Source organism: Pan troglodytes, chromosome 9 (genome assembly GCF_028858775.2).
Source record: "Pan troglodytes isolate AG18354 chromosome 9, NHGRI_mPanTro3-v2.0_pri, whole genome shotgun sequence".
In the NCBI taxonomy this organism is placed as follows: domain Eukaryota; kingdom Metazoa; phylum Chordata; class Mammalia; order Primates; family Hominidae; genus Pan; species Pan troglodytes.
In genome coordinates this window covers 120,682,542-120,704,368 of record NC_072407.2, presented here as the reverse complement: position 1 = coordinate 120,704,368, position 21,827 = coordinate 120,682,542, and the positions used below count along the sequence as shown (strand labels likewise).

At 42.4% G+C, this 21,827-nt stretch overlaps 1 protein-coding gene across 6 annotated transcripts in view; it reads left to right on the top strand.

The window, feature by feature from the left end:
• Positions 1–11,522, top strand: part of DDX6 (DEAD-box helicase 6) — a 44,254-nt gene extending 32,732 nt beyond the window's left edge. For all 6 annotated transcript variants that reach the window (XM_054662764.2, XM_054662765.2, XM_016922100.4 and 3 more), the window contains exons 9-14: positions 288–416; positions 1,916–2,032; positions 2,874–2,937; positions 3,689–3,790; positions 4,411–4,593; positions 7,206–11,522. In XM_054662764.2, the coding sequence (XP_054518739.1) occupies positions 288–416; positions 1,916–2,032; positions 2,874–2,937; positions 3,689–3,790; positions 4,411–4,586 (588 nt within the window). In that variant the 3' untranslated portion in view covers positions 4,587–4,593; positions 7,206–11,522. The remainder of the gene's footprint in view (positions 1–287; positions 417–1,915; positions 2,033–2,873; positions 2,938–3,688; positions 3,791–4,410; positions 4,594–7,205) is intronic.
• The last annotated feature ends 10,305 nt before the right edge of the window (positions 11,523–21,827 follow it).

Here is a 21,827-nt window from a genome sequence, read left to right as displayed (position 1 = left end):
CTACTCGGGAGGCCGAGGCAGGAGAATCACTTGAACCCGGGAGGTGGAGGTTGCAGGGAGCAGAGATCGTGCCACTACACTCCAGCCTGGGTGACAGAGCAAGATTTTGTCTCAGGGTGGCAGGGGGGAAATTCTGTAATGACAGATTTATATTTTGTTTTGAAGAGAGTTGCGTCCCTTACAGCAAGAGTTTATCGGACAGAGACGTATAGGGTATATTTTGAATTTGAGATGAACTCTGCTTTCATTTAAGAAGACGACTCATCTTTTTCCTGCTCCCCCCGCAGAATTCCCATTTGCAGAAACCCTATGAGATTAACCTGATGGAGGAACTAACTCTGAAGGGAGTAACCCAGTACTACGCATATGTAACTGAGCGCCAAAAAGTACACTGCCTCAACACACTTTTCTCCAGGGTAAGAAGTAGGCTTCCGCTGTTGAATATTATCTCTCGAGTCCCAGTAAAACAGATGATTTCATCAATTTTCCCACCATCTTCACTGTATAAAAGTTCGTAGTGTTTCTGGCTTTGGCACGGTGGCTCATGCCTGTAATCCCAGCACTTTGGGAGGCTGAGGCAGGCAGATCACGAGGTCAGGAGTTTGAGACCAGCCTGGCCAACATGGTGAAACCCCGTCTCTACTACAAAATACAAAAAAATTGGGCATGGTGGCATGTGCCCATAAGCCCAGCCACTTGGGAGGCCAAGGCAGGAGAATTGCTTGAACCCAGGAGGCGGAGGCTGCAGTGAGCTGAGATTGCGCCATTGCACTCTAGCTCTGGGCGACAGAGCAAGACTGCGTCTTGGGAAGAAAAAAAAAAAAGATTAAAAAATAATTCATAGTGTTTCCTAAAAGGCAGGTTTAGTTGTTGACCTAAAGTTGATACTAAATGATTAACCAAGTCACAGATACACTTTTGAATAGTTTCTGAAATACTTTGACCTTAACTAGGGTTAATCCTCATTATTCACATATTCTGTATTTGTGAATTTGCTTAGTCACTAGAATTTATTTGTAACTCCGGAATTAATACTCAAGGTAGTTCAGCAGTCATTTGTGGATGTGTACAGTGTGGCAAAGAGTTTAAGTCACCTGACATGCACATTCCCAGCTGAGGTCGAAGAAGGCAATCTCTGTCCTCTTGTTTAGCTCTCATACTGTGAACAAGGGTCCTTTTCACAGTCTGTGCCATGTTTTTCAAGTTTTTGTTGCTGATTTCACAGTTTTAATTGGCCCCTACACATGGTGCTGAAGTGCTGCCCAATGCTGGTGGCATTGGTTGTGAGTATATTAAAGAAGGTATTCTTGGCTGGGCACAGTAGCTCATACCTGTAATCCCAGCACTTTGGGAAGCCGAAGTGGGCAGATCACCTGAGGTCAGGAGTTCAAGACCAGCCTGACCAACATGCTGAAACCCTGTCTCTACTAAAAATATAAAAGTTAGCCAGGCATTGTGGTGGGTGCCTGTAATCCCAGCTACTCAGGAGGCTGAGGCTGGAGAATTGTTTGAACCCAGGAGGCAGCTGTTGCAGTGAGCTGAGATTGCACCATTGCACTCCAGCCTGGACAACAAGAGTGAAACTCCATTTCACAAAATATATATATATATATATATATTTTTTTTTAAATGGAAACACATAAAACATAACTACTTTGAATCAGATAATCAATTGTATTACTCTTGTTGACAGTTATGTGGCCCTTAAGAAATATACTCTAATACAGTAAATCTTAGATATTATTATCTTCCATCTATTATTTACAATTTTTACAATTTACCATCTCTCTCATGAGATTCTAAGTTTTAGACCATGTTAATGTTTCTTGTTTGCTGGTTCGTGTTTTCAAGATTTGGCAAACCAAATGAAGGTTTTATTTTTATTTTTCTCATACTTATTTTTTTCTGTGCTCAGCTTCAGATAAACCAGTCGATCATTTTCTGTAACTCCTCTCAGCGAGTTGAATTGCTAGCCAAGAAGATTTCTCAACTGGGTTATTCTTGCTTCTATATTCATGCTAAAATGAGGCAGGTGAGTATAAAACTAGAACTTGCACAAATTTAATAAGAAATCTCTTCCTTTCTTTATTTTGTTTTAATGTTCTTTTAAATGTCCTGAGTTTAAGAATAAACTGTTCCTTAGTAGCCAAAGGACCTTTCATTTTGACCTCCCTCAGGTTCAATTTTCTAGCAATAAAATAGGGATAATAGTACATATTCATAACTTACAAGGTTGTTAGGAAAATTAAGATAAATGTTTAAATGAGTACTTTGGAAGCTGTCAGGCATGATACAAATGTAAAATTTTATTCTTCCTTTCCATGTTTAATTCTCTGTTTAATACAGTAACTAGCCACATGTGGCAATTTAAATCGGTTAAAATTAAAATAAAAAGTCAGTTTCTCAATCACAGCCACATTTCAAGTGCTCAGGCACCTGTTGCTACTGGATAGTGTATTGGAATTGGAAGTACAGACACAAATATTTCCTTTATTATAGAAGTTTTACTGGACAGCACTGCTCTGGATTTTTAAATATGGCCCCTCAGCTGGCTGATTTTTCTTTTTTTCTTTACTGTTTGCCTTTAGAAAAGAGGCAATATCTAAATTTCAGAATTTGATTTAGCAAAAAATAATTTAAAACTGTAACAAAAATGACTTTTTTGTTAACTACATTATGAAATTTCGTAAGTAAACAGTTTCTGTAGACGAAGAGATCAAGAATTTAACTCATTTGGTTTTGAAAGCAGCTTAATATCATGGATCACTTATAAACAGATTTTGGGTAGAACTGATGGTCTGGGAGAAATAATTATGGGAAATTTGGGGCTGTATATGAGTGTTAATCAAATGGAATACATTGCTTTCTCCTAGGAACATCGAAATCGTGTATTTCATGATTTCCGAAATGGCTTATGCCGCAATCTTGTTTGCACTGGTAAGTATTTTTGTATTTCCTTTACCCAGTGTTTTTCTCCCAAGTTGTTTTTTGCTTTCTCTGTTGATATTACACAGTGCAACCTGTGACATAGTCCGACACACCCTACCACTACTTCTAGGATTTCTGAAGTTGAAAATGAACTCTTGTCAGCTCCTGATACTGGGTTCCATATCTGAAACTTCAGAATACTTACTCTGGCACTCATACCTCATCTCTGTCTTTTTTTTTGGCGGGGGTGGGGATGGAGTCTTTGTCACCCAGGCTGGAGTGCAGTGGTGCGATCTTGGCTCTCTGAAACCTCCACCTCCTGGGTTCAAGTGATTCTCCTGCCTCAGCCTCCCAAGTAGCTGGGATTGTGGGCGCCTGCTACCGCTTAGCCCGGCTAATTTTTGTATTTTTGGTAGAGACAGGGATTGCACCATGTTGGCCAGGCTGGTCTCGAACTCCTGACCTCAGGTGATCTGCCTGCTTTGGCCTCCCAAAGTGCTGGGATTACAGGCTTGAGTGCACCCAGCCTCTTTTAGACACATTTTTTAAAACTTGCTTACAATTACTGGAAAAAAGTAACTTGTGAGCAGAAAGTTATTTATGATAAAGTGATTATGAAAGGTAATGCCAGTAATGTGCAAATGCATTTGAATAACTGAATTAAATTAATAAACTTAGGTTATGCTAGAAATATGTGTTAGTATTGTACTGAGAGACATTTCTAAATTGAAAAAATGAAAATTATCTTTTTTTTTTTAAGATCTGTTTACCCGAGGTATTGATATACAAGCTGTGAATGTGGTAATAAACTTTGATTTCCCAAAGCTGGCAGAGACCTATCTCCATCGTATTGGAAGATCAGGTGAGGAAAAAAGAGGTGATATTCTTGGTAGAAGTTCTTTTTTGAGACGTGTAATGACTAAATTTTGTTCTTTTGTGAAATAGAGTACAGTAGCTATGAGAACAGTGAATTAACAGTAATTCAGTTGTTTGGTATTTAAGACTAAATTTTTTTCTTTTGTGAAATAGAGTACAGTAGCTATGAGAACAGTGAATTAACAGTAATTCAGTTGTTTGGTATTTAAGACTAATTTCTAATTCTTCTGTAGCATTTATTAAGAAAAGTTAAAATAACTGCTTAATTTGAGATGAAATTAACACATGAGAACTTCACTCATTAGGTGGTATGTTCTGTGACTATTGTTTAGTGTGTATTTTATGGCAGTTTTTGACTGCCATTTTGTCAAAAATGAGCAGCCATTTTGTCATTTGAGAAAGGTGAAATAAAGTACTATTTTGGGCTGCGAAACCTGAAGTTGTAGGGAAACCTGTGTTTGAAGACCATTAAGAAGTTGTTTTGCATATAAGAATGGCACTGAACATCGTTATCAATCCTGTGTGGTTTTGCCACTGCTTGACTTGCACGATTCGCATTGATTTTCATATTTTATTCATTAAAATTTTTAAACAAATGTTTTTTAGGTCGCTTTGGTCATCTTGGCTTAGCCATCAACTTGATCACATATGATGATCGCTTCAACCTGAAAAGTATTGAGGAGCAGCTGGGAACAGAAATTAAACCTATTCCGAGCAACATTGATAAGAGCCTGTATGTGGCAGAATACCACAGCGAGCCTGTAGAAGATGAGAAACCTTAACAAGCATGTACGTCCCTGACAGAACAGCTAAGAGGAACCTTTAAATGAGGGAAATCAAAATCTTCTTTCCTGGGGGAAATTTGATGTCACACCATATGTAATAGCAATAAAGGGTAAAATACCCACTAGCATAAATGACAGTAAATAATATCTCTTGTGGGAGGTTGTAGTCTCATTCGAGAATCTGTAAATGTTGTTCTTGAATGCAGCTTCCCGAGTAATGTGGTAGATTAGCAGTACTTAAATTCAGAGTCCTAAAATAATGAAAGCAAAAAAGAATGTTTTTCAGCAATTTGTTTTTCTTTTTGAAACAAGGTCTCACTGTCATCCAGGCTGGAGTGCAGTGGTGCAATCATAGCTCACTGCAGCCTGGTTCTCCTGGGCTCCTGAGTAGCTGGAACTGTAGGCACATGCCACCACGCCTGCCTAATGTTTTAAATTTTTGGTAGAAACAAGGTCTTGCTTTGTTGCCCAGGCTGGTCCAGAACTCCTGAACTCCAGCAATCCTCCTGCCTTGGCTTCCCAAAGTGTTAGGATTATAGGCACAAGCCACTGTGCCACTGTGCCACTGTGCCTGGCCTTTTTTGGCAGTTTTGTAGGGGGGATTTTTGTTGTTTTTGTTTTTTGAGACAGTCTTGCTCTGTTGCCCAGGCTGGAGTACAGTGGCACAATCACGGCCCACTGCAACCTCTGCCTCCCAGGTTCAAGCGATTCTGGTGCGCCTCAGCCTCCCAAGTAGCTGGAATTACAGGCATGCTACACCATGCCCAGCTAATTTTTGTATTTTTTAGTAGAGTTGGAGTTTCACCATGTTGGCCAGGTTGGTCTTGAACTCCTGACCTCAAGTGATCTACCCACCTCAGCCTCCTAAAGGGAGGCTGGGATTACAGGTGTGAGCCACTGCACTGCCAGTAGTTTTGAATATGAAAGTATTTACATTTCTGAAAATGTAAAATGTTTTTAGCATTTACTCTTAATTTCTAGTAAGTACATTAATCACTCTGATAAAACTATCCATAATACCTTATTACCAAATGTTTAATCAGATTATGAGGATGGCCATCTTTTTAAAATACCCACTCTGGGCCGGGTGTGGTGGCTCACACCTGTAATCCCAGTACTTTGGGAGGCCGAGGTGGGCGGATCACGAGGTCAAGAGATCGAGACCATCCTGGCCAACATGGTGAAACCCTGTCTCTACTAAAAATACAAAAATTAGCCGGGCATGGTGACACGCACCTGTAGTCCCAGCTACTCGGGAGGCTGAGGCAGGCCAATCACTTGAACCTGGGAGGTGGAGGTTACAGTGAGCTGAGACCGCACCACTGCACTCCAGCCTGGGTGACAGAGCTAGACTCCATCTCAAAAAAAAAAAAAAAAAGCCACTTGGGCTGGCTCAGTGGCTCACACCTGTAATCCCAGCACTTTGGGAGGCCGAGGCGGGTGGATTACCTGAGGTCGGGACTTCAAGACCAGCCTGGCCAACCTGGTGAAACCCCGTGTCCACTAAAGATACAGAAAATTAGCCAGGCGTGGTGGCGGGCGCCTGTAATCCCAGCTAGTCAGGAGGCTGAGGCAGGAGAATCTCTTGAACCTGGGAGGCAGAGGTTGCAGTGAGCCGAGGTCATGCCATTGCATTCCAGCCTGGGCGGTAAGAGCGAAACTCTGCCTCATATATAAATAACCCACTCTGATTTCCTAGGTAATAAGAGTGAAACTCCGTCAAATACATAAATAAAATACCCACTCTGATTTCCTGGACAACCTGTCTTCCCATCTTTTTTTTATTTTTATTAAGATGGGATCTCACTATGTTGCCCCGGCTGGTTTCAAACTCCTGGGTTCAAATGATCCTCCCACCTTGGCCTCCCAGAGTGCTGGGATTATAGGTGTGAGCCACCATGCCCGGCCTCTATCATCTTTTGGTGACTATTGGGCTCTAGTTACAAATGCATGAAACAAGGCTTAGCTTTAAGCAAGGTAGGTTGTTTCAGTATTTCCTCAAGAAAATCTGATTTGACAAAGGATAGTTTCCAAATTATAGGTGAACATCTTACCTATTTAAGTAACCTAATGTTACTTAAATTTTTTTTTCTTTTTTAAATAGAGACGAGGATTTACCATGTTGGCCAGGCTGGTCTCAAACTCCTGACCTCAGGTGATCCGCCCACCTCAGCCTCCCAGAGTGCTGAGATTACTGGCAGGAGCCACCTCACCCAACGAATTGTTACTTAAATAATTTTTAAATTACTCTGTACTCTTTTTTTCCTTAAGTTAAACATCAAACACAAACTCTTGGACAAGCATAAAACTAGCCAATGTTTGCTAGTACTTTGGCAGAGTATTCAGTTTGTGTAAGGTTAATTTTTTTCCCCCTGATTTAATTGTTACGAGTGAGGGCTGCCTGCTATCAGAACATTCACATTCATTGAGGCCCCCAGTCTATGTCAGGGTTGCCTACCAGAAATTATTTAATCCTATAACCAGTAGATTCTATAGTAGGCACAAGGTTAGTAGAAACTACTAGAAAAGAGCATTTGGGATGAGGATTGTGAAAACCTATGTATCCTAGTTTGTGTTGCTTTCAGAATGTTAATTTTATATTCTCTTCTTCTGTAGGCTTTGACAAATTACAAAAGGCTCGTTTGGATCTGTGACACATCGTTTTGGGGGGAATGCTCTTCTCTTTGTGGGTTTTTCATCTTTTATTTTGGAACTATGAAGACTTAAAAGAGCTCAGACATTTTCTTTTTTTAACTGGTGAAGAGAAAAAGGCTGAAAAGAAGGAATATACCTTTTTTGTTCCACTTGTTTGCACTGTGTGCTGACTGAACATTAGTTGCACTAACTGCTGGTTTTTTAAAAATGTTTTCTGGGGAAAGGGGACAAGGAAGGAAAAGAAAGAAGAGAAGGGGAGAAACCCTAAAAAGAGAAGAATCTTAATGAACACACAAGCTTGTCAATGATTTCAAAATTCTCCAACAGCTGACTCTCGTGCATTTCAACTTCTCCCTGATTCCTCATCCGTTTTTTAAGCCTGAAGAGCTTATTACTTATTTGTGCGAAGTGCCTTATGCTATGAGACCATTCAGAATATCATCTTTTAGACACAGCCCGAGGAATCAACAATAGTAACTCTTTCCTTTTTTCTTTTTCTTTTAAAAAATGTCTTTTCATTTTGGTTTCAGGTTGAAGTCTCTTCCCTTTCTACCCAGTACTCGAGCCCAGGGCTAGAAGTTGAAACTTACTAGTAATGTTAAACACCATTTTTTTTTCTTTTTGTGGAGGAGTTGATATGCAACTGCAGTTCATCCGCACTGTAAATACATGTATTTAAAAAAACAATCCCAAGTAAAAATTTCTTCTGGGCTGAGTAGATAAAAAACATCATCGCTCCCAAAGGAAAGAGCAGTCTATCATTGCAGGAGCCATATGACAAGCCTTTGTGCTCTGTAGCAGACACTAAAGACTGGGTTACATACGCCTCCAGTAGTAGTATGGCACTTGATGTGTAGACATGTCAGAGCCTTGGCCCTCTTTCCTCTGTGGCAAAGCGTGTCCCATAGAAAATTGGGTGTGTATACTTGTATAAACTTTGTAAATAAGTTTTTTTTCTGGGTTCATATATATATATATATATATATATACATATATATATATTTTTTTTTGGATGAAGGTTGCTGGGATTAAGGGGATTAGAGTGATTATGGGAGCAGCTAAAGATGAGAGGGGCTCAGTTTTACGCAACACTAAATTCTAGAAAGTACTTTGGCCTCGTGCTGTAGAGAGATTTCTATGGTACCCTGTGTTAGTAAAGGGGCCCAGAAATCTGGGATGTACTGTTTGCTGCCACACTGTCTCACCTAGTACCTTTGGAGTAGGTTTACCAGAGAGAGCAAGGAAGCTTCAAAACATTGATAATTCAAGATTTATTTTGAGAAGCTCTGATTTTGCTTCTTCCCCCTTTCTAAAAGTTTGAGGAATATTTCAAGCTCTGCAACAGGGGGCAAAGATTAATCTACCTTGCAGTGTAGGAATTCTATTGAGTGGCAGTGTCATTGAGCAGTATATATATAAAGCACAGATTTGCATTTCAGAATATTAGCCAGTACCAGCTTTGGTAACGTTAGCAGTTCTGGAGCTTAATTTTCTGTGGATCATTTCCTGTAGTGTGTAAATGTGTTGCCCTCTGCCCGCTTTGATACATAAACTTGCAGGAATGGGCAACCTGAGAGCTGTTAACTTTCATGCTACAGAAAGCTGCTTGCCATTCTCTTGCATTGTGACAAGAATTGTTACCTGTCATTTTGCACTGTAAATTGCTGGCAGATGCTTTACAGTCAATAGTGTTGCTTTAAATTGTGCCCCTCCCAACATGCTTGATGTTTGGCCTGATCTCCAGGCAAAAGGAGTGAGATGAATCAAAACCAGTGAACTTTTTTTTTTAAATGTTTTTAATTCCCTTTTAACCCAGTGTACTAGGTCAATCAGGAGGCATCTGGAAAGGGGGGAAAAAAGCAAAAAACAAAATCAAAAAAAATTGATTTCCATATTTTGTTTTTCAAAACCCTAAAATATTACAAAATAAGTCCTGCATATACTTTAATGTTTTAACTCTTTTGGACAAAGGAATCAATTACTTGAAGTTGCTTTTTTGACTCTGCCTACTTCTGAGCAAACTATTTGCCACTCACCCACAATTCCTTGGAGATCAAAATCCTACAGATGCCTCCTGATGGGACATAGCCCTAACTCCTTAACAGCTGTAGCAAGAACTGCACGGTACAAACCCAAAAAAGAACAAGCTCATCTATTTGGAACCCAAGCCTCATATTTTCTGTCCAGTCAATGTTGGTTACTAAATAGAAAACCTAATTAAGGAAGTAACTTTTTTCCAGGGAGGGGTGGGAGAGGGAATTTAAAAGGTGTCAACTTTTGACCAAAACAATTTTGCCCTTGTACCGATGCAGCTCTCTTTCTCCCCCACCTCTTGCGAGATAAGAGGGATCATTCATGTAGAAGAAAAGAGTATAAATGCAATTCTGTATCTCGCTAGAGAACATGTGGGTGACTAAACAAAAAGTGCAGTCTCCTTCGCCAACTTCAGACTGCGTGGTGCCACATGCCTGTGGGTCCCTCTTAAAGCACAGACTTAAAATGGAAAGTATTACTGAAGTATAGCCTCTAATGAGGAGTGGCACTTAAACTATCTGGGACACCACTACTGGACACGGTCTTGTAGAGGCAGCTGTCCAGTTTTGGTGCTTGACTCTTGAATAGGAATTGTTAAATGGAAAGATGCTCTGAGGACTAGGTCAAAGCCTGGTCTTTTTTTTTTTTTTTTTTCTCTCTTTCTTTTTTGGGCCCTCATAATAAGCATTGTTACTATTGGAAGTTGTTTTCACATTCTTTCCAATATTAAATATGTATTTTTTTTTAAGTAATGATAATATTTTCCAGTGGCTCATTTGGATGAGAACTACCCCCTATTTTTAATATTAAAACTACATCCAACTCATCATTCAGCCTTTGGTTGTACAGTTGTGTAATGGGCTATGGACTGTTACACACCTTACCACCTCTAGGCCTATGTTTTTTCTTTCCCCATATATTCTGATGGGGATAAATACTGTTTTGCCTTTCCCATAGGAATGGAATACATTTACTCTAAAATGATCTTTCACAGAAGTAAGAGAGAGGGAAACCTAAATATACCTCTAAATTGTTTGAAGTTGGTCCCAGCAGCATAAAATGGGTTGGCCCCAAAGGGTTGGAGGGTGGGCTTGGTTATCAGTATTTGTTTTCAGAATGAGATGGGAGCATCTTTCCTTTGCCACGTGCTTTGTGCTTGATAACATCATGCTTGGTTCAAATGACAACTCAGCACAAAGCCTTGAGTATAAATTGTTGGAATCAAAACATCTCATTCTGATGACGTGGTTTAATTTTTTAATTTTTTTTTTTAATAGGGGTGGGAGGGAGGGTACTTTGCCCCAAAAGGGAGGGTGTCTGCACTAAGGATTTAGAAACACTTTGGAAGCTCATAACCTCATCAGAAACTGCCTTTAGCCACACTCCTGACCTTCTAGATGAGTAACAAAAAAATGAAATAAGTTCTTGGAAATTAAGCCATTTATTTTAATTTGCTATTTTTTTCAGTGTTCTAGGTATCTTTAAATTTGTTATTGTGGAATCATTTTCCTGCCAAATACCTTTATCAAAATTATTGGCCTCATGAGAGCTGAAGTAAGTCAGCTTTTTGGTGAACTTTAGTGGACTTCCGTGAGATTGTAGTTGTACTTTGTATCTCTAGTTTTTTAAAACTCCCAAAGAAAATCTACTCTCCTTTCTGATCTAAAAACTCATCTTTGGGGTAAAGAGTTAAGTGTCCAAAGGTTGTCACAGTTCATGAGGTCAGAGGGAGCTAGCCTGGCACCTAGACTCTGCTCCTCCACAGCTGACAGATTCCAACAGAAGTGTATTTAAATTCTCCAGTAGACAATGCTGGGCAAGGGAGGGGGTAGGGCTGGGTTATTAAGATACAGGCTGCTGTATTTTAACCATTGGTTGTGGGGTAAGGGGAGCCTGGAGAAAACAAAGTCACTGTTCCCTTTTTTGAAACAGGAAAAAAAATTATTTTTTGTTCAGTAAAAATGGTAGAGAATTCCAATGTCCCTAGCCACAAGGGACCAGTTCCACTGAGAAGTGAACAGTGGGAACTCAAAATTTCAGAAACATCGAGGGAAGGGAAAATTGGCTTTCTCTTAATTGGCAGATGTTCCAGTGGGGGGGGGGGGCTCTGTTTTTGTTGGGATGTGTTATGTTGTATGTACACATATATGGACCAGAGTCTGCTGAGTTTATAAGGTTCAAAAAATATGGTAAAATCTTGGTTTTTGTTAATTTATCTCAATAAAAGCCCACTGGAACTCCAAATGTGTGTGTGGTATGTCCTTAGTAGCAGCTGTGTGCATAGGAATCTGAGCATTTTGCTCAGGTAATTCATACTGTGAAACAGACGTTTCTCAACCCATCATTCCTGTGAAGCCCAGTTGAATTCAGAGCCCCTTCATCTGTTCTAGATACTGTTCTACCATGCCGTCAGATTTCACAGCCTAAATGGAGAACCAAGATAATCGGTTGGGAAGAGGGGAGATGTGGTCCATAATATGTCCAAATACATCAGTAATTACCACCTCCTACAATTGTTCTCAAATGTAAAGCTGAACATACATACCCCCAAAACCAAGGTATACTACATCTTAACAGTATGAATGGAATTCATATGCTGAGAACTACAAACCACTGATGAAATAAAAGATTGGGAAATAAAAGTTGGGAAAAGCAGACACTTAAAGCTGAGCACATCACTCTTACTACCTCTCTACCCAAAGAAAGGCTTAAGTATAACTAAGAAAATAGTCAGTCCCCTGTATCTGGGTTTTACGTCTGCACAGTCAACTGCAGACCAAAAGTGTTAGGCCTACAATGGTTGGGTCTGTACTGAGTATGTACAGATTTTTCTTGTTCTCTGAACTACAGTATAACAACTGTCTACATAGCACTTATTGCACTAGATACGAGTAATCTGGAAATGACAGAGTGTACAAGATGATGTCCAGAGATTATACGCAAACACTACATCATTTTATATAAGGGACTTGAGCATCTGAGGGTTTGGGTATTTGCAAGGGAGGGTGGAATCCTGGAACCAACCCCCATGGATACCAAGGGGCAAACAACTGCAATACCTATATGCTGGAGCTACAAAATAAACTGACAGAAAAATCAGACCTAGATAAATGGAGATGCCATGGTTCATGGACTGGAAGAATAAATCTGAGTTTCACCAATTTGGTCTAGAGGGTCAATGCATTTCCAGTCAATCCCAATAGGCTTTTTTGTAAATACCCACAAGCTGATTCTATAAAATAACGTGGAATGCTGGGTGTGGTGGCATTCACCTATAGTCCCAGCTATTCAGGAGGATAAAATGGGAACATCAGTGGAGCCCAGGGGTTCCAGGCCAGCCTGGGCAACATAGACCTCTCTAAAGTAGTAAAATTTATATGGGAAGGCAAATTATGCCGTAACAATTCTGTAATAGGAAGAAATTGGAGGAGTCACTACCTGATTTGGACTCAATATAAAGATGCAGTAACGTATTAGCAAAAGGATAGACATGTATTGATGGAACAGAATAGCCCAAAAATAGACCCACACAAATATAGTTGATTTTTGACAGTGCAAAGGCCATTCAATGAAGAAAATAGAGTCTTCAATAAGTGATATTGAATACGTTGCAAAAATCTTTCACCCATTCCTTGTGCCTTCTATAAAAACTCAAAATGGATCATACGGCCAGGCACAGTGGCTCATTCCTGTAATCCCAGTACTTTGGGAGGCTAAGGCAGGCAGATAACTTGAGGCCAAGAGTTCAAGACCAACCTGGCCAACATCACAAAACACCACCTCTACTGAATATATAAAAATTAGCTGGGTGTGGTGGTGCATGCCTGTAGTCCCAGCTACTTAGGAGGCTAAGGCACAAGAATTGCTTGAACCCGGGAGAGGGCGGTTGCAATGAGCCAAGATTGTGCCACTGCACTCCAGCCTGGATGACAGAGCAAGACCCTATCTCAAAAAACAAAAGAAATGGATCATAGACCTAAAAGTAGAACATGAAACTAAAATTTCTGGAAGAAAATGAGAGAATCCGTGACCTGGTTGGGTTTGGCAGAAAGCTGAACATGCAATGTTATGGAGAAGATTGATGAGCAGCTGTTAAAATCTTCTTATCAATTAAGTGAGCTGTGGAGGATATAGAATAAGTAGTAACTTAGAATAATAGGAATTAGAATTTAGTTCAAGTAAATTCAGAAGTTAAGGAGAAAGCTGGGCCCAGTGGCACACGTAGTCCCAGCTACTCAGGAGGTTAAGTCTGGGGGATCGCTTGAGTACCTGGAGGAGTTCAAATCCAGTTTGGGCAACATAGACCCTGTGTGTGTGTGTGTGTGTGTGTGTGTGTGTGTGTGTGTGTGTGTGTGTCTCAAAAAAAAAATGTTAAGGAGACTTCAAAGATTTACAGATTGTACATTGGAAAAGTACATTGGCCAGTCACAGTGGCTCACACCTGTAATCCCAACATTTTGGGAAGCCGAGGTGGGGGTATTACTTGAGGTCAGGAGTTTGAGACCAGCCTGGCCAACATGGTGACACCCTGTCTCTACAAAAATGCAAAAATTGGCCAGATGCAGTGGCTCATGCCTGTAATCCCAGCACTTTGGAAGGCCAAGGCAGGCGGATCACGAGGTCAGGAGTTCGAGACCAGCCTGGGCAACATAGTGAAACCCCGTCTCTACTAAAAATACAAAAATTAGCCGGGCATGGTGGTGCATGCCTGTAATCCCAGCTACTCGGGAGGCTGAGGCAGGAGAATCACTTGAACCTGGGAGGCAGAGGTTGTGGTGAGCCAAGATCGTGCCACTGCACTCCAGCCTGGGCAACAGAACGAGACTCCGTCTCTAAAAAAAAAAAAAAAAGTACAAAAAAATAAGCCAGGCATGGTGGTGGGCACCTGTAATCCCAGCTACTCGGGAGGCTGAGGCAGAGAATTGCTTGAACCCGGGAGGCGGCGGTTGCAGTGAGCCGAGATCGTGCCACTGCACTCCAGCCTGGACGACAGAGCGAGACTCCGTCTCGAGGAAAAAAAAAAAAAAATTAGCCGGGCATGGTGGCATGCACCTGTAATTTCAGCTGTTCAGGAGGCTGAGGCAGGAGAATCACTTGAACCCAGGAGGCGAGGTTGTATTGAGCCGAGATCGTGCCACTGCACTCCAGCCTGGGCAGAGTGAGACTGTCTCAACAAAAAAAGTCAAGTCAGGTAACCTGTCTCCAAATTCAGTTCTTTCACTGCACTACCCTGTCTATAAAGGAATGTGGGGGGACATGTCTTCAATCAGAGGAGCAAAGAGAACGGATATGAAAATCACTTAACAGTACTGTACAGTCTGGTCTAAGGTCAGACTTCCTTGTAGACTCTGTGGGAAAGTATTGATTCTTAGATTCCCCGGTTGTCTTTCCATTATCTCATTAATCTAATTACAGAATAGAGAGTGTAGCAGGTGCCTACATCTTCAGGGCTGTTCTCTAAGCTCACTGTCTCCACAGATTGGCCCGTATGAACCACACTAACATTCCCTTTGGTCCCTGGCTTCCATTTGGGTTTGCTCACCAGGGATTCCCCCCAGGAAATCAGTGGGAAGGAAGACAGTAATGTCCTCTAATTCCCTAATTAGAGTGTGTCTGCCTCTAATTCCCTCCCTGCAAGATTGTCTCTAGCTGCTTCGTCCTTCAGCCTGAGGTCTCTTACTGAGTCTAAATCTACATGACTCTTGTCTCATTTTCTGGTAACTGTTGCCTCCCTTTGTTAAGTTCTGCTACATAAGTCCTCTTCAAATTATGCTATTACAAGTGCGCCATCTGTTTCTTTTTGGGATCCAGACTGATAGAGTAATTGGTACCAGAAGTGGCCCTGGGAAACAGACTCTTAAAATTAGATCTGGGATTGGGTTAGTCATACTTGAAGAGCTCAATAACCTCCTCATGGGAGGTGGTGGAGGGGAGGCCGGGAATGGGACATGAGTGATCCATGGCATACAGTGGTGTCACAATTCAAATTTTGACTGGTGGTACCATGGGATGGAGTGAGGTAAAGGGCAAGGCATGGGGAAAGGGAGCTGTGACAATTATAGTGACAATAGGCCCTCGAGTGCATGCAGAAGAATAAGAGAAATAAAAATTAGGGACATGCCAGCTGGGTGCGGTGGCTCACACCTGTAATCCCAACATTTTGGGAGGCCGAGGCAGGTGGATCACCTGAGGTCAGGAGTTCGAGACCAGCCTGGCCAATATGGTGAAACCCCCATCTCTACTAAAAATACAAAAATTAGCTGGGCATGGTGGTGGGCGCCTGTAATCCCTCGCTACTCTGGAGGCTGAGGCAGGAGAATCGCTTGAACCCAGGAGGTGGAGGTTGCAGTGAGCTGAAATCGCACCATTGCACTCTAGCCTGGGTGACAAGAGCAAGACTGTCTTAAAAAAAAAAAAAAAAAAAAGGAACATGCAATTAACATTCAAAGAGAAAGAGAGGGCCTCCTTGGGAGTTTTGGTGAAGGGCCCTTATCTGTAGATATTTTTGGTGTTAGCTAATTGATTCCAGTGTCCCTAGGACTGAAATAGATGGCAGCCTTTGAAAATCAAGTTTTACTTGATTTGTATAAACAGAAAAGCTCTAGATCTGTTGAAGAGAATTCTGACTTGAGCTAGTCTGTTGAACTCCCCTCAACAAGGCCAGTTCCTTGAATAAAAGGGAATCTGAATCTGGGTCCCCCTTCTAGCCTTTCTTTTTTTTTTTTTAGACGGAATCTCGCTCTGTTGCCAGGCTGGAGTGCAGTGGCGCGATCTGGGCTGACTGCAACCTCTGCCTCCTGGGTTCAAGCGATTCTCCTGCCTCAGCCTCCCAAGTAGCTGGGACCACAGGCACGTGCCACCACACCTGGCTCATTTTTTGTACTTTTAGTAGAGACGGGGTTTCACCATGTTGGCCAGGATGGTCTCGAATTCCAGACCTCATGATCCGCCCGCCTCGGCCTCCCAAAGTGCTGGGATTACAGGCGTGAGCCACCAGGCCCGGCCTTCTAGCCTTATCCCAAAAGGGCTTGTGACTGTTTACCAGGAGACAAGGGAAGAGGAAATAAACAGACGTTTGAGGACTACTGTAGACCCAAAATAATATGGCTCAGAGTAAAGACTATGCTGGTCAAGTGATCCATGGAGTTTTGGCTTGGGTCCATCTCACAGTTGGCCTAGTGGGTCCCTGAACCCAGGTCCACACAGCATAGTGGGAATGGACAGCCTCAGCAACTGACAGAATCCCCAATTTAGTTCCCTGACCCATGAAATAAGGAATATTATGATAGAAAATGTTAAATGGAAGACAGCAGAACTGCCTCTTTCAAAATAGTAAACCAAAAACAACACTGCATTCCTGAAAAGACTGAAGCGCTTAGTACCATCAACAAAGACTTAGAAAGTGCCGGATGGTGGTTCCTGCCATTACTCCACTCAACGCACATATTTTGTTTGTTCAGAAGATAAAGGATCATCAAGAACGACAGTGGATTATTGTAAACTTAATCATGTGGTGACTTCAGTGCAATCTGCTATCCCAGATACTGTGTTCTGTTTGTCTTTTTACAGAAGCAAATCAACATCCCCTGCCACCTGGTATGTAACTATTGATGTAGTGAACATGCTTTTTTTTTTTCCCCCCCAGACCTGATAGTAAACACTACCAAAAGCCATTTTCTTTCAGCTAGCAGGACCAGCAATACAACTTCGTTGTTGTATGTCAGGGCTCTATTATCCCTCTACGTAGTGTGCAGAGACCTTCATCACCTCTAAATTCTATGGGGTATCATGCTGATCCACGGTATCATGGACGTGGTGAGCAGGATGTAGCATCTGCCCTGGATACTTTAGTAAAACTCAAGCCTGCCAGAGGATAGAAAATAAATCCAACAAAAAATCATGAACCTGCCTCCTCAGTGAAATTCCTGGGGATCCAGTGGGCTGGGCCATGTTGCAATAATCCCTTTCTAGGTAAAGGATAAATTACTGCATTGGCCCCTCCTGCCACTCAGAAAGAGGCACAATGCTTAGTAGGCCCCTTTGGATTCTGGAGGTAATATATATTTGGGTGTGGTACTTCAACCCATCTGCTGAGAAATGTGAATTGCTGCCAGTTTTTAGGGTGGCCCAGAACAAGAGAAGGCTCTGAAACAGGTCCAGGCTGCATTACAGGTAGCTCTGCCACTTGTGTCTTATGGTCTGGCAGAAGTGTCTATGGCTGACAGGAATGCTTATATGGAGGCTTTGAAAGGCTTTTTCAGATGTGTGGTAGCACAGCCCTTTAGGAATGTAAAGAAAAGCTATGCCGCCGTCTACAGGTAACATTCTCCTTTTTTCCCCCCTTTTTAAATATATAATTATTCTTTAAGGTAGTGATGGGGGCTTGCTATGTTGCTCAGGTTGGTCTCGAACTCCTGGGCTCAAGTGATCCTCCCGTCTCGGCCTCCCAAAGTGCTGGGATTACAGGCATGGGCCACTGCACCCAGCCTCATTCTGCTTTTGAGAAGCAACTTCTGGCTGGCTATCAGGCCTTATTAGAGCCTGGACTCTTGACTGAGAGTTACCAGGTTACCATATAACTGGAGCTGCCCATCATGAACTGGGTGTTGCTTGGCCTATCAAGTTATAGGGCGACTTTGGGCTCTCCTGGTCCAGAAGTCTGAGCTCCTAGAGGAGGAATACCTCTGTCAGGGAACTCAACAATGGTTCCATTAAATTGAAAGTTGAGACAGCCACGTGCCTATTTTGGGCTTTTTATGCTAATGAACCAACAAGCAAAGCACTGTTGGGATGATTGATGCTGATGTGAAAGGTGAAATTGGGTCATGACCACACAAAGAAAATAAGGAAGAATATATCTGGAATGCAGTAGATCCCTCAGGGCTACCATAAATGTGATAAATGTTGATGGAAAATGACAACAACTAGGTAGGCTGTACTACTAACAGACCCTTCAGGAATGAAGTTTCAGATCTTATCACCAGGCAAGGAATCAGGACTAGCCAAGATATTTGCAGAAAGCAAAGGAAATGCAGAATGGGTGGTGGAAGAAGGCAGTTATAAATACCATTTATGACCACATGACCAGTTGCAGAAATGAGGATTATTATAGTTATGAGTATTTCTTCCTTATTTTATCATAAATCTTGTAAGTATATATGAACCAATTCTTTCCTTTTCATCCCCTCCCATTCTCCTACTGAGATAAGATGTGTTAGCAAAGTTTAACCTTGGCCAGGCACAGTGGCTCACACCTGAAATCCCAGCATTTTGGGAGGCCAAGGCGGGTGCATCACTTGAGGTCAGGAGTTCGAGACCAGCCTGGCCAACATGGCAAAACCCCATCACTACTAAAAATATAAAAATTAGGCAGGTGTAGTAGCATGCACCTGCAGTCCCAGCTATTTGGGAGGCTGAGGCAGGAGAATCGCTTGAACCTGGGAGGTGGAGGTTGCAGTGAGCTGAGATCATGCCACTGCACTCCAGCCTGGGTGACACAGCAAGACTCTGTCTCAAAAAAAAAAAAAAAAAAAAAAAAAAGAAGGATTATCTTAAGCTGGAGGCAAATGGGAATCAACAGGGGCAGAAAAAAAGCCTTCCCCTGGAGCTTCCCTCTTCAGCTTTAAGTGGAAACTTCTGGAAAATTCCCTCGCCTAGGGAAGTTTCATGACCATGAAGAAGAGGGAAAGTCAGTTGAGCTGGACCTGCATAAATAATCCTTATCTTCCATTAGTTTCCCCCATACATTTATCTTCCCATAGTTTTCTGCCCGTTCAAGCCTAAAGCCCTTTTTCTTTGTCTTAACTCTTATCTATAAATGTATTGTTCTTTGCTAAGATGTGATATAAGTCCAGGTTCTAACCATCCCTTTGGGTTGTTCACCACTGAATTTTCTGCCTTGCAATGTGCGCTGCATGCACTGACAAATTGTTTTTCTCTTGTTAATCTGTTTTTTGTCAGTCTAATTTGCTATGCTCTAGCCAATGAACCTAAGATGAGTAAAGGAAAAAGAACATTTTTTCTCCCCTAGGAAGTGAAGCAGCAGGCATTACAATCTGAAGATCATCATCGTTAGTGGTGATGAGCGACAGACGTAGACGTGGCAGAAGGTTCCGGTTTCTCCTTGCTCTTTTCCCTGCTCCATGTCCTCATACTTGCTTTGTGTTTAGCTGTTGCTCCTTTTTGCCAGCTCTGCTGACCAACAGCAACGCTAGACCTACTGCCAGATATTTGGCTGTGAATTCACAGAGACTGTAGATATAAAGAGACAAGCTCTCATGGTCTTCTGCCCCAGCACCCTGGGTGATCCCAACACAGCAGCTGGATGTGTCCCACTTGCAGATTTCCCTGAAAGCATTAACTTGTGCCCCCAAGCTACTGTTTCACGAGAGCCAGTTTGTGATTTTTCCGTTGGCTTCCTAGCACCCTTATTGGACCATGACTTCTCCGGGCTGTCTTCCATTAGTTATTTCATCTTGGCAGGAAGTGGAAGGCAGATGTCTTTCTCCCCAGTTCCCACCCCAACTGGATGTTCCTTTTTTTTGTTTTGAGAGATGGAGTCTGGCTCTGTCACCCAGGCTGGAGTGCAGTGGTGCAATCTTGGCTCACTGCAACCTCTACCTCCTGGGTTCAAGGGATTCTCCTGCCTCAGCTTCCTAAGTAGCTGGGACTACAGATGTGTGCCACCACGCCCAGCTAATTTTTGTATTTTTTTAGTAGAGATGGGGTTTCACTATGTGTTGGCCAGGCTGGTCTCGAACTCCTGATTGCAGGTTGTCCACCTGCCTCGGCCTACCAAAGTGCTGGGGCTACAGATGTGAGCCACCTTGCCCAGCCTTTATGAGTTTTGTTTTGTTTTGTTTGAGACAGGGTTCTCACTCTGTCACTCAGACCAGAGTACAGTGGTAAGATCTCGACTCACTGCAACCTCCACCTCCCGGGTTCAAGTGATTCTCTTGCCTTAGCCTCCCAAGTAGCTGGGACTACAGGCACGCACCACCACACCTGGCTAATTTCTCTGTATTTTTAGTAGAGATGAGGTTTCACCATGTTGGCCAGGCTGGTCTCGAACTCCTGACCTCAGGTGATCTGCCCACCTCAGCCTCCCAAAGTGCTGGGATTACAGGCATGAGCCACTGCAACCCGCCTCAACTGAATGCTTTTTTTTTTAAGATGGAGTCTTGCTCTGTCACCAGGCTGGTGTGCAGTGGTGCTATCTTGGCTCACTGAAACCTCCACCTCCCAGGTTCAAGCAATTCTCCTGCCTCAGCCTCCCGAGTAGCTGGGATTACAGGTGTGCACCACCATGCCCACCTAATTTTTACATTTTTAGTAGAGATGGAGTTTCACCATGTTGACCAGGATGGTCTCAATCTCCTGACCTCATGATCTGCCCGTCTTGGCCTCCCAGAGCGTTGGGATTACAGGCGTGAGCCACCGTGCCCAGCCTAACTGAATGCTCTTAAGAGCACCCATGTCACCTCTTCAACACTTTGCTGCTTAGAAATTTCTTCCACCAGATACCCTAAATCATCTCTCTCAAGTTCAAAGTTCCACAGATGTCTAGGACAGGGACAAAATGCCATCAGCCTCTTTGCTAAAGCAAAGTAAGAGTCACCTTTATTCTACTTCCCAACAAGTTCCTCATCTCCACCTGAGACCACCTCAGCCTGGACTTCATTGTCCATATCACTATTAGCATTTTGGTCAAAGCCATTCAACAAGTCTCTAGGAAGTTCCAAACTTTCCCACATCTTCCTGCCTTCTTCTGAGCCCTCCAAACTGTTCCAACCTCTGCCTGGCACCCAGTTCCAAAGTTGCTTCCACATTTTTGGGTATCTTTATAGCAGCACCCACTCCCAGTACCAATTTATTGTATTAGTCTGTTCTCATGCTACTATGAATTACCTGAGACTGGGTAATTTATAAAGAAAAGAGGTTTAAGTGACTCACAGTTCCACATGGCTGGGGAGGCCTTAGGAAACACAATCATGGCAGAAGACACCTCTTCACAGGGCAGCAGGAGAGAGAATAAGTGCCGAGTGAAGGAGAAAGCCCCTTATAAAACCATCAGACCTCTTGAGAACTCACTCACTATCACGAGATATGAGGGAAACCAGCCCATGATTCCATTATCTCCTCCTGGTCTCGCCCCTGACACATGGGGATTATTACAATTCAAGTTGAGATTTAGGTGGGGACACAGAGCCAAACCATATCACCAATCAAGCAAGAAGAGAGCTAAGTGAAATATTCAATGTGTTCAGAGAGAAAAACCACCAAACTAGAATTCTGTACCTTGTGCAATTATCCTTCAAAAGTAGACTTTTTCAGACAAAGAGAAATTGAGGGAATTTGTTGCCAATAGACGCGCCTTGAAAGAAGTGCTTTAAAAAGTTCTTTAGAGAGAAGGAAAATAATATAGGTCAAAAATTTGTATCTATATAAAGAAAGGGGCTGGGTGCAGTGGCTTATGCTTGTAATCCCAGCACTTTGAGAGGCCGAGGTGGGGGGATCACGAGGTCAGGAGTTCAAGAGCAGCCTGGCCAA